The sequence below is a fragment of the Periophthalmus magnuspinnatus genome, chromosome 9 (genome assembly GCF_009829125.3).
Source record: "Periophthalmus magnuspinnatus isolate fPerMag1 chromosome 9, fPerMag1.2.pri, whole genome shotgun sequence".
Taxonomy (NCBI): domain Eukaryota; kingdom Metazoa; phylum Chordata; class Actinopteri; order Gobiiformes; family Gobiidae; genus Periophthalmus; species Periophthalmus magnuspinnatus.
The window spans coordinates 3207349-3219495 of record NC_047134.1 but is presented as its reverse complement, the minus strand read 5'-3'; the positions used below and the strand labels follow the sequence as shown (position 1 = coordinate 3219495).

At 39.3% G+C, this 12147-nt stretch overlaps 1 protein-coding gene across 3 annotated transcripts; it reads left to right on the top strand.

Annotated features, from left to right (window-relative positions):
* The first annotated feature begins 235 nt into the window (after positions 1-235).
* On the top strand, positions 236-8707 carry LOC117375869 (major histocompatibility complex class I-related gene protein-like). 3 transcript variants are annotated; one of them, XR_008648820.1, is made up of 8 exons: positions 236-315; positions 2735-3001; positions 3268-3543; positions 5338-5637; positions 6227-6325; positions 6883-6951; positions 7593-7764; positions 8173-8707. XR_008648820.1 is itself a non-coding variant. In XM_055224430.1 (8 exons), exons 1-8 carry the CDS (start codon positions 258-260, stop codon positions 7732-7734), a joined length of 1140 nt encoding a protein of 379 aa, XP_055080405.1. In that variant the 5' UTR covers positions 236-257; the 3' UTR covers positions 7735-7860. The 3 variants fall into 3 exon arrangements, 2 of the variants coding, with proteins under 2 accessions (XP_055080405.1, XP_055080406.1); XM_055224430.1 differs by lacking the exon at positions 8173-8707 and having other exon boundaries at positions 7593-7607; positions 7679-7860; XM_055224431.1 differs by lacking the exon at positions 8173-8707 and having other exon boundaries at positions 7679-7860.
* The last annotated feature ends 3440 nt before the right edge of the window (positions 8708-12147 follow it).

The window sequence follows — 12147 nt, the reverse complement described above, 5'->3', positions numbered from 1 at the left end:
TTCGCACCCACGCTCCCCAGCTTCTATGGTTTTGGACTCTTGCCTAGTTTTTAGATCACGGACTATACTACAGACTATTATCCTTGTGATCACGATTATTGTGAAAAGACATTGTTAAACCTTTACGAGTCTGCAACTTTGGTCCTTACGTCACGCTGGTTACGACACCTTTAGTTTTTACTTTCACTTTCACACCAAAACCTGTGAGACTCAGTTCGACCCAGTGACACGTCTCAGTGTTTCTGCTCGTGTTCATCATGAAGACTTTTGTGGCTCTAATTCTGTTGGGAATCCTAATAAAAGACAGCACATCGAGTGAGTACTCTTTATGTGTTGAGTTCATTTAAGATGGATCTTGTGGTGTTCAGGTTTAACTTAACCCTGCTCCTGTTCTGATACGTGGAGTCAGTTGTTTTTCTTTCTCTGTCCTTTCTCTCACTTTAACTGTGTGATCAGTTTTACAGAAGAGAAAACTTCATCTGGATTCACAATGTTTCAGCTTTAAGTTATAAACCAAAACAAGACTTTCTGTATGGAACAGTTACAGCAGTAAACAGCAGAGTGAGATCTGGTTTAGTCCTGTCTTATATAACACATTTATTACACACTGAGACTTTACTTAGCAACACATGATGAATGTTTATTCTGCATTCTTATTGGTTTAAACATGATTCAATGAAAAAGACAATCATTTATTTGCGTTGAAGTTTACATATTTACTGAATTTTAAGAATATACATTTTGACTGACTTTATCTTTGACGCAAATGGCTGGAAGTGGAGCTAACTTTTTAAAAGAACTGAATCTCTCTTTCTAATTTGAATGCATTTTTATACAAACACTGAACCAACACGAGGATCATCACAGAAGCAGAGCAGTGTGGCGTCATTTGTCTAAGTTGAGAGAACTTAGACCAGTCAATGACATTTTCACCGAGGGCCACATCAGCAAAATGACTGTCCTCAAAGGGCCAGATGTAAAATAAATGTAACTACCTTTTTCACTTTTAACAGTTTCTGTATTTATTACTTATTCACGTTACAAATATTGTCATTTTATCAAGAGACATGCCGTTACAGACATTTTTACATCTATGCAAATTAATATACATGTTAAGACCGTCATTCCTTTTAATTTACCCTGTGAGGGCCACATATAATGATGTGGAGGGCTGCATTTTGCCCGCGGGCCTTGAGTTTGACTCATGTGGCTTAGACAGAAATCGAGGGTGCGGTAACTAGAACAGTGAACAGTGAAAATGTGAAAGCGAGCGAACATGTGCCTGACTGTGCCCAGTGTTGGTGTCTCCGCTCACTCTTTATCCTCCAGCGCCCTCTCTCTTTCTGCCTGTGCCCGCTCGTTTTTTGTTTTTTTTCTTCAAGAAGTACGTCATCAAAACAAGACTTGAACAGACGATCACAGATACTATCTTAAAATCACATGATTTCATGAAATTACATTAGTTTCATGTTAAAACATGAAATGAAATGATGTGATATGTAAAACGAGGGACGACAGTAGAAGATCTATCCACTTTTGAGCGTTTGTGCAGTGAGACAGAGGCTATGCCTTAGATAGTATCATGTCAGAACGAGACACTGCTGATGTTTGTTTAGTTCAGATTTGTCAGTTGTACACTGATATTAAATTGTACAGATTGTAAAATTACAAATTCTGCGATAAAGAATAAACTGATGTTTGGGTTTTCTCTGATGGTCCAAATCGACTCAATTCAATTTTAATTCAATTTATTTTTGTAAAGGCCAAAATCACAACAGCAGTTGCCTCTTAGGTTTGATACATGTCAGAATGTTTGTTTCTGGTGTAAGTGTCAAAGACGACCAAGAGTCTGAAACAAAGTCAGAAGGTTTAATGAGTTCCACAGGTAAAGTGAACGATGAAGCAACGGACTCTCCAGAAAGGACAGAAGAGAGTCCTGAGATGTGACAGCTTTTAGACTCTCAACCCCTCTAAATCTGTGATCGTCTGTTCGTCTTTTGATGATGTATTTATGGTGAAAAAAAAAAAAAGACAGAGGGCGCTGGAGAGTAAACAGCGTGCAGAGACACCGGGCGCAGTCAGGCACATGTTCGCTCGCACGCTTTTAATTATTAGTGTAACATTTCATTTAAATAATTCATAATTCCAAAGATTAAACAGTCCTACTCTCAGTTTGAACCATTTTAAACACATCTGAGGGTCGTTTCTCTGTGATTAGTTTGTTGTTAAATGAGTTTTCACATTGGCTTCTGTCGTATAAATAAATATAAAGAGCCAGTCTTTTAGGCGACTCTTTGACATGAGCGGATCCTAAAGATTCAGATCCCATAAAAGAGCCGCCAGTCCCATCACTAACTTAGCAACACATGATGTGAAAGTCCATTCTGCATTTTTATTGGTTTAAACATGAATGAATAAAATAACTATATAAAACTCTGAACTTTAAAGCAGTAAAGACCTCACCCTCCATCAGGCAAATATCTGAATCACACAATAGAGTTTGACACATTAACTCAGAACAGATTAGATTCATCACATCCTCTGACAGTGAGAGAAGTCTTTCTGATTTACACAGACCTGCCTCAGCTTTACCTTTAACATCATCTTCCTGCATCACTGCTCATCTTCATTCAGCAGCTTCATTTAGTTTGATTAATTTGTTTTCATCTTGACTGAAATATTCATAAAATACATGTATTTTACATTTAGGACTGATCTAATCTTCTCCCCACAGTGATACACACTCTGAGATTATTTGACATTTCTTCGTTTCAAGTTCCAAACTTCCCAGAGTATGTTGCAGTCGCTGTGGTGAATGATGTGGAGGTGATACACTGTGACAGTGAGACCAGGAGATTGGAGCCCAAACAGGAGTGGATGAACAGAGTGACAGAAGACGACCCATTGTTCTGGGACTGGAACACTCAGCGCTGTGTGAATGGTATTCAGAGAGGCAAAGTCACCATAGAGATTGTAAAACGACTCTTCAATCAGACTGAAGGTGACACTTTGACTTTGACACAATGAACAGAGATAATGTTTTTCTATAAAGTAATAAAAGGACAAACTTTGGCGCTTACACTGTACTGTCCTGTGCAATTTTAGCCAGTGTTTTACAAGAGCTTAAAGTACAACAGTAAACATTGTCATATTGATTTTATGAGCTTAAAATGTAATTACATAAACACAATAAATATGAGTTTTTTTCTGAAATGAGACTCTTCAACTCCTCCAACATAAACTCAGGTCCTGATGTTTGTGTTCCAGGTGTTCACACTTGGCAGACGATGTTCGGCTGTGACTGGGACGATGAGACTGATGACATCACTGTGTATATTCAGTACGCCTTTGATGGACAGGACTTTCTTTCTCTGGACCTGAGCACAGAGTCCTGGGTCGCTGCTAAATCTGAGGCCTTTATTATCAAACTGAAGTATGAGAGCAGTGGACAAACTCAGATTTACAAACATGACATCCACAAAGTCTGCACTGTGGGGCTGAAGAACTATGTGCGCTATGGAGAGAAAAGTCTGAAGAGGACAGGTGAGAAGAGACAAATATGTAAAATTAAAACTGCAAGCAGTGATAAAGGGCTCTCACGAGTGTGAGGGCTGCCAATCCTGGCCTGACGTGATTATACTGAGGACTGTAATATGCAGTAGCTTGAATGCTGGCGAGCATTTACTGCAGAGTGTTGGATCAAGAATGGAATATGTTCAGGTAAGTTTGAAGAATAGGGGAGTCCACATTCAGGTACTAGTAGAACCTGAATGTGGACTTTTGATGTCCTGAGTTGGTAAGTTTTTAAAAGTGAGGTGCCTCCTTGCACATTCATGCTCAGGCCCTAATAAACCAGTGTTTCTCTGGTGTGATTCCTCCTTGACTAGTGAAACAGGAGCATTTCTTTACTTCCTTTTGACTTTTGAATGAAAAGAATGACCTTTGTCAAAAACAGGACATGTCCACTTACCTCCATGACTGTAGTGATTTTATTCAATATTTACATAGTCTTACACATTGTATGAATATTTTAGATTTTAAAATACAGAAGTTGAATAACAAGACTGAATAAGACAGAACCCTGAAGCGATTTCACTAGTATGAAACATGTTATATATATATAAGTTATATTATAATAAGTTAAATTATACTCAATGTATGTTTTGTTTTAGTTCTTTTTTTCTTACTTCCATGTTATAACGTTCTGTCACCAAAATCTACCTGAAGAAGTTTCAGGTGTCATCCATGTGTGTTTGAGTAATTTAGCGATCTCTCTCGGACTGGACTAGAGTTTTCCCTGTGGGCCAAAGCACTTTTTTGTGCCGGTCACTGTCAGATCTTTGCAACACCACACAGTCCTGATGTAACGCTTCAGTGGCCCGCTCTTATTCAGCTTTCCCTGGCTGTATAAACTCTATCATGAGTTTGCCGTCGCCTCACGCACATGAGGTCCTGGCCCAGTCCTTTATCACCCGGACCAGCCCAAAGCCAACAGGGCGAGGCTGATGCTAGAGCCCCAGCCCCTGTCCCGAGCAGCAGCGTGCTCAGAGCTGCAGCTGATAGTGAGTCTGTTTACAGAAATCACACTCAAATCAAGACATTTAGTGAACAGAATGTTTGTGTGGAGCCTGTGGAGTTTAGGGGCCACTTCAGACCACTGCTGTCACTGCTGTACTCAGACTGTGGCTCTGCACTCTGAACACCAGGGGGCGTGCACAACGAGCACACTCAGGGTCCTACAGGGGGACCTGTTAAACTTAATTATTTAGTATCAATCATCATGACTAAAAAGATTTTGCTACAATTAATAACACTGGCTTATTAAAACAGCCAAAAGCCAAATCACCTCAGTTATAATCAAATTACACCCACATATTATATGAGATTAGCCTATAATATCAAACTAACATCAAAAAAGCCTTGTGCTTTTTTTTTTTTTTTTTTTATTGTTGCAGTCAGGGGGAAAGGTCCAGACCAAAAACTCCAAGGCCAATTTCTTCTCCCACTCCAGCCCTGCTCCCAGGCCCTATATGAACCCTCCATACAGTGAGCAGTCGGACCCTCTACACCACACATGGCCCCACAATTCTCCATAAATATACAAAAAACAATATACAAAACTGTACACAGCAACTTGAGAAATCTGATATGATTGTGATTTAGTGATTTAGCAAAATTATAAAACATGTTAATATGTTGTTTTGGGAAAAATAGCATTTTCAAAACAATAAAAGGAAACATGGTGATCTAAATATGTTATGTTCTAGCAGTTAAAGCCCCATAGATGAAAAATACCTCCTCTTTAAGTTTGTTTATCTCTCCTGTGGTGTTGTGCAGAGCTCCCCCTGGTGTCTCTGCTGCAGAAGTCCTCCTCTTCCCCGGTCACGTGTCACGCCACAGGCTTCTACCCTGACAGAGCCAGGCTGTTCTGGACCAAAGACGGAGACAAGCTGCTGGAGGACGTGGATCCTGGAGAGATCCTGCCCAACGAAGACAGGACCTTCCAGACCAGTGTGTCCCTGGACCTGTCCTCTGTCCCCCCTGAGGACTGGGACAGGTACCACTGTGTGTTCCAGGTGTCTGGGGACAAAAATAAGTATGTGACCAGACTGGACCGGAGCAAGATCAGGACCAACGGTGAGAGGGGGCGCTGATGAGAGCACAAGTTTGCAGTTTTTAGTCTGTTAGTTCCTCTTCACTCTCTCCTTTAGTCCTCCAGGCCCCGCCCAGTTTAACAGCTCCATTTGAAATGTGGTTGTGGGCGGAGTTTAGGTGTACACAATGTTTAGTTTCATTTCTCTGTCTGAAGTGATGTGTTTGTGAGAGCCAGGAATGAGCGAGATTTAAACAGCAGAATAAAGTTAAATTCTGTCAGCTGGACAATAGTTTTTGAGAGTGAGTGCGTCTGCTCTTTCTTTAGTGATGGAACCTACATGGACGACAGAGTTATACAGACATTAGATTTAAATACTCCTCCCTCTGGTTACCTGTCATAATTTAAAATCATTATGTAATAAATGCTTCCAGATCACAGACTTTAACCCAAAATGACAGATGTCCAGTTTCATGTGAAGGATCAGAGTCAAACCCCAAACCCAGACTGTGGTGTGACAGTGTGAAGGAGCAGGGAACATCTGTGGAGCTGTTTGCACCAATGAAGCAACTGATATTGAAACTACTCAAGAAATCATGAGAGATTTAACTTGAATTTGTTTTTATTTTTCAGCCAAAAATCCCCCGACCTCCATCATCGCTGCTGTGGTCGTTGTGGGAGTCGTCATCGTCGCTGCTGCTGTGGCTCTGTTTGTGATCAGACGAAAGAGAGGTCAGACAGGACTGTGCAATTTATGTCAGAAATATGATCATATTTAATGTTAAAGAGGAGGAATTAAGCAACAAATGTTATAATGTTGTTCCCACATCAAAAACATGAAGAGGTTTTAGATGTCATCCATGAATGTTTTAGTAATTTAGTGATCTCTCCTGGGCCCTATTCAAACCCTCCTTACAGTTAGCCGCCCACAAGCCTACGTCACCCATTCTCACACGTGACAATCCTCTATAAATAGATAAAAAGATAAAAATGATCTAAATATGTTATTTGTTACAGTTAATACCCCATAGAGGTGCATCATGTTTCTGTGGTACTTCCACATCTTCAGATGAAAATAAATCGTCTGTAGTTTCCTTGTGTCTGTTTGACTTTCCTGACTTGAATGTTCTTTTGAGACTCGTCCTTTTTTAAATGAAAATGCACAAATTACTTCTTGTCTGTTCTTTACTGTTAACTTTACATATCTGTACAAACATGTAACACATTTTTCTCATTAATAATAGTAATAATAGTTTTACGCTTGAATTGTTTCAATGTTCTTTTTTCAGCACCAAACAATCGTCGACAAGATGCTCAGATGAGACGAAATCTAAATCCTGTTACCCCGGCGACAAACTGTGAGTGCTTTAAAATGTTTAAAAGTGTTGCATTTCTTTCAGACAAATTACTCAGTGCATCTGACAGGTTTGAATACTCAAATCAATAAAAACACAGTTTATGTCATTATATTTAAGGTCTGACTCAAAATTTTGCCTAGTTTTTTTGTTTTGGTGAAGTTTATAATTTTACTTCCAGATGTGACAGACTTAGAGATAATTCCATAAATGTTACCGAGCAACCATAATGTAAACAAGGGCCAAAACCTGTCCAAATGACACAATACTTCTGATTAGACTAATAAACTTGAATTATAGCACCTTTATTTTGTCAAATTATTGTTTAAACTGACAAAGTGTTATTCCTTCTACCTAATTTCCCCCTGGATTTTTGTCTGGACTTTTCGGTGCTGATGACACAGAGTAGAGGGATTTCATTTTGGAACTCAGTGATACTTCCTGTATATTGTGTATATGACACTGTCACTCAACTGATGTAAAACTCTGATCAATATTTAGCACAGGTTCTATCCACCAAACCAAGTCAGAATGAGAAAAACAGTCAAACAGGTCAAATGCACTTTAAATGTGAAATGATTTGTCTTGTCATTCTTATGTGTTCTGGATAAATATGTGAATAATTTGAGTTTGTTTGTTTTCAGCTGGGGAAACATCAGGTAAGTGCACATTTCATCTGTGTCAGTGTTTCATCATGTTCTTAATGTGTTCATATTTTGATCTTCTCCAGATCCAGAGACACAGACACTGAGGCCAGGAGCTCCTGAGGCTGAGTCCACTGAGTAACACTGAACGCCGCTTTATTCCTCTGTTTTGGTGAGAACATTATTGTGGAAAACTGTGTAATGAGACTATAATGTGTTTAGGAGGTTTTTAATCTGAGTTATCAAGATTATATAAAAGGAAAATGATCTCCCCAAAATAAAAAGTTTATTTAGGTAATTTGTTCCAACAATTTAACTAAATCAACCTGTGCATGTTAAAATATAAGGCCTATGTACGACCAATGTACTCAGACTGAATCCTAACAGTAACTAAAGGTTTCAAAAAGCAGTCGACTGGACAAGGCTAACGTCCTAAACATAATCCTAATCTGTGTAATCCACTGTTGTGTAGATTAAAATTTCATATTCAGAGCCCTGTGCAATAAACACTTGTTGTAAAGTTGTGAAATACCTTGTTCTCACACTCTATAAGAATCATGTCCTGTTTTTGTGTTCACAGGTGAACTTTGTCCTGGATAACACAGTGTTTATAAGTCTATCCATCCATGCATGTTCTTCTGCTTTATCCACGGAGGTCACAGTTTGAGCAGGGAGGCTCAGACTTCCCTCTACACACACAGATATACTTGAACTCCTCCACTTGAGGCAGGGACTCTCTACCCACCCGCTACATCTTGAAATTCTGTCCATAAAAACAATGAACAGAACCGGTGACAAAGGGCAGCCCTGGCGGAGTCCAACATGCACCAGGAACAGGTCTGACTTACTGCAATGAACACAGCTCCTGCTCCGGTCATACAGGGACCGGACAGCCCTTATCAAATGGCCCTGGACCCTGTACTCACGGAGCACCCCCCAAAGGACACCACGAGGGACACGGTCGAATGCCTTCTCCAGATCCACAAAACACATGTGGACTGGTTGGGCAAACTCCCATGAGCCCCACAACCAGGATGAAAACCAAACTGCTCCTCCTGGATCTGGGGTTCGATTATCGGTCGGATTCTCCTCTCCAGTAACTTGGAATAGACCTTACTGGGAAGGCTGAGGAGTGTGATTCCCCTGTTGTTGGAACTCACCCTTCGGTTATAAAGTCCTCTTGAAATTTGTTTACTCATTGGGAGAAATTATCATGTAGAACAACCTTATCCAGAAGTTTTAGAGCTGGTTTTCTGGAATCTGGAATCACTTCACAAACAAACCTGTAAAATCCTAGAACGAAAACCACGACAACACCACTACCTCCATATTCTACAAAAATACAGACTGTTTAACTCTGACATATACAAAGACTGGCCTTTAAATCGACTGGTATATAAAACCCTGAATAACTCTACACCTGCCTCCACCAGGGGGCAGTGTACCACATGAAAATGCAAAACAAACAGCCTTCTCCTATAAAACAATAAAGGAACAATCTCCCAACTGAACTAAAAATTAAACTAAAAACAAACTTCAAGCATTTTCTACAGTTTGTGGAACTTGAACCAAACGTCACAAACTAAAATGAAGATGATTTTTGACCTTGTTCTAATTTATCTGCAGTCATTTATTTTATTTATTTATCTTTATTTATACAGGGGGATCCAGTGAGAGCATTTGGACTCTCTTTTTCATGGACGCCCTGTTTAAAATACAATACAAGCAGAAAAACACGAAACAAACAAGTATACAAGTCTATTAAAAACTGGGGCAGGTGTGTGTATAAAAGTTTGTTATCAGATTATTAAATTTCGATTGTGTCATCAACGTATCCAGTTTTCCTTTTTATTAAGACAGCTAAAATTATATAGATTTAAAATGTAGAAAGATGCAGATGTAATGACATGAGTTTGTGGTGATGGTGCAGTGTCATTGGAGGCTGTTCAAAGTGCTGCTCAGTCACTTGTTTGTTGATTTTATTATAGAACATTGAGCATATTATTTTTCTATTATGAACTTTTGTAGAACTTGAAATCTTGTGTTTTCTCAGTGACACCAGTCGCACTGTTTGATCAGCAAAGAATTTGTATTTTAAGAAAAAATAATAATTAAAGCCACAAGTGGCATCGAACAGCCCTCGCCTTTGTCAACGTTGACGCTGACAGGCTAGCAAGAACAAATATGCATATATGCTAGGATACAGGAGTCTGTGCAGGGGGCGGCGGGGCACATGAAATTGAGCACTTTGCGCCCATGCACTCATTGTTGTGGAAGCAATAGGCCCTACGCCCTGTATGGGCTCGGGCCTAATAAACAAACACAAATAATAATCATTTTAGCAAAAACAATATATCCAATAACATTACAATGACATATTATACATTTTTCGAAAGCTCTCGAATTTCTCCACGTCACCGTGGGGTCAATGGTGAATGAGGGGTGCTGATGCAAAGCGCGCAACTTTGTGAAAACAGACTGAAATGATGAGTGCATAGGCTTCGCCCTACGCCCTGTAGGGGCTCGGGCCTACAAAAATTCTCTTTTACACATTTTTTGTTTGGAAAAAAGACAATAGAGTGCTTATGCAGATTTGCAGACGCAAATCAAGGTGGTATCTCACAAAATGGCTCTCAAGCGCCCTCTTCTAAATTTATTGTCAAAAATTTGTATAACACAATATATTTGGTGTGAACTTATGAAAAAAATCATAGGTGTGTTATTTGTGATGGGCCACAATATGAGAAAGTCACATGACTCTAGCTTTTATGGTTTAAGACAGACATGGGCAAACTAGAATAGAACAGAATGCATTTATTGTCACTATACACATGCACAACACCATACACATGCACAGTGAGATTAAAAACAACTCACCCTCCAATACAGACATGGGACACTTACAACATGGAGAGCTGTGAGCCGCTGCGACCATGCGCGCCGCCATCTGTGGCCCGGGGGCCTCACATTGCTCTTTGAGTTTATTAATCCGGCTCGCCGAATGTGACCAAATTATATTCAAATAGGTAAGGGTAAACCTTGTTCAAAGTTTTTTTGCTGTGTTTATTTAACTGAAATGTAATAAATTCATTATTAATTTAATTAATGCATTTGGAGAACAATTTGTACAAGGAGCCTTGTATATTCATGCTTTGCTACATGTTACAGGCCAAATCTTTAATGTAATATTTACATATATTACATATTCTGCACATCACTGAATAAAAAAGCCACTGAAGACATACCTCTATTTGCAACTGTGTAAGTGTGAAATTGTCATAAATAGTCTCACTGGAATGAATGGAGTAGTATTACACAGACGCTAAATTTAGGGGGAGATGTAAGTGGGAACAAAAAAAAGGCAGGACCTTCATGGTGGTGTGTACCCTGCGGTTGCAAGAGGTGACGAAGGCCTTTATCGCCGCGTGTTGCTTTTATTATTATTATATCTGATCATTGTCCCATCTCACTTCAGTTTAATTATGTAATACCTAAGCAAAACTACATTTGGTGCCTCAATCCCCAATTCTCACTGGATCGTAACTTTGGTTCGTATTTGATCTTATTGACAGGTTCATTTTAATTAATGACAATGGGGAAGTAACAGACAGAGGCTGTATTATTTCATATGAATCACAGAAAAGGAACTTAATGGCCGTCTCAGTAACCAACAGATTACAAAACGGTCCTTAAAATCAAATTAACACATCATATTTGAAGTAAATACATTAGAAAAATAATATTGAAATTTAAGAAAAAAACAATTTGAATTGAAATGCATCAGAGATGCTGTTAGAGCCACTGAGAGACAAGATAAACACACATCACAAAGCATAAAAAGAACATCAGGAGAGCTGCTAACTATTCCTCAAAATATTTATTCAAAATGTAAAGAATTCTATGATGAACTTTATACAAACAAAACAAATGCCACAGTCTCAGATTTTTACACCTTTTCATGTTACAATCCCACTATTGACAGAGGGGTCCAAAAAAGACACAGAGCGGCCCGTTACAGACGCCCATGTGCTCCAGTCACTTCACTCTTGTAATGCAGCAGGTCCAGACACATTTGGTTGTGAGTCTTATTTTATACTTTTTCATGCAAAGTTAATACCTATAATGATTAGAATGGCACAACACTCGCTGACAGCAAAGAAAATAACAACAGTTAAATCACATTCAGTATCACTGCCATGCGGCCATCACCATCTTTCCGTATGTGTTTTAGAGCAGCTCGATGCAACAATATGATGAAGATATTTGTGTTGTGTGTGCGGCATCACAGAGGTCCAGACGGGAAAATAACACACCAACCAAGACTGGACCAAATTGTATGGTCTTTACTAACTGTTCATGAGATAAAAACATTACCGTGATCCGCAGATCCAAACCTAACGTCTCAAAGTGAGTTTTAGTTTCACATTTGTGTGGGGAACCCCTCTCACCTTCCATCGGGCAGGCGCTATCGGGTGCCTAACTTTAACAGTAACAGATACAAATTCTCATTTGTGCCCACTTCTGTTACACTATTGAACAAATCTGCACAACAAAA

Coding starts and splice junctions, on each gene's coding strand:
- LOC117375869 (XM_055224430.1), top strand. CDS start 258: ATGAAGACTTTTGTGGCTCTAATTCTGTTGGGAATCCTAATAAAAGAC. Junction 5,638..6,226: donor GAGCAAGATCAGGACCAACG/GTGAGAGGGGGC, acceptor TTTATTTTTCAG/CCAAAAATCCCCCGACCTCC. Junction 6,326..6,882: donor TGTGATCAGACGAAAGAGAG/GTCAGACAGGAC, acceptor TTCTTTTTTCAG/CACCAAACAATCGTCGACAA.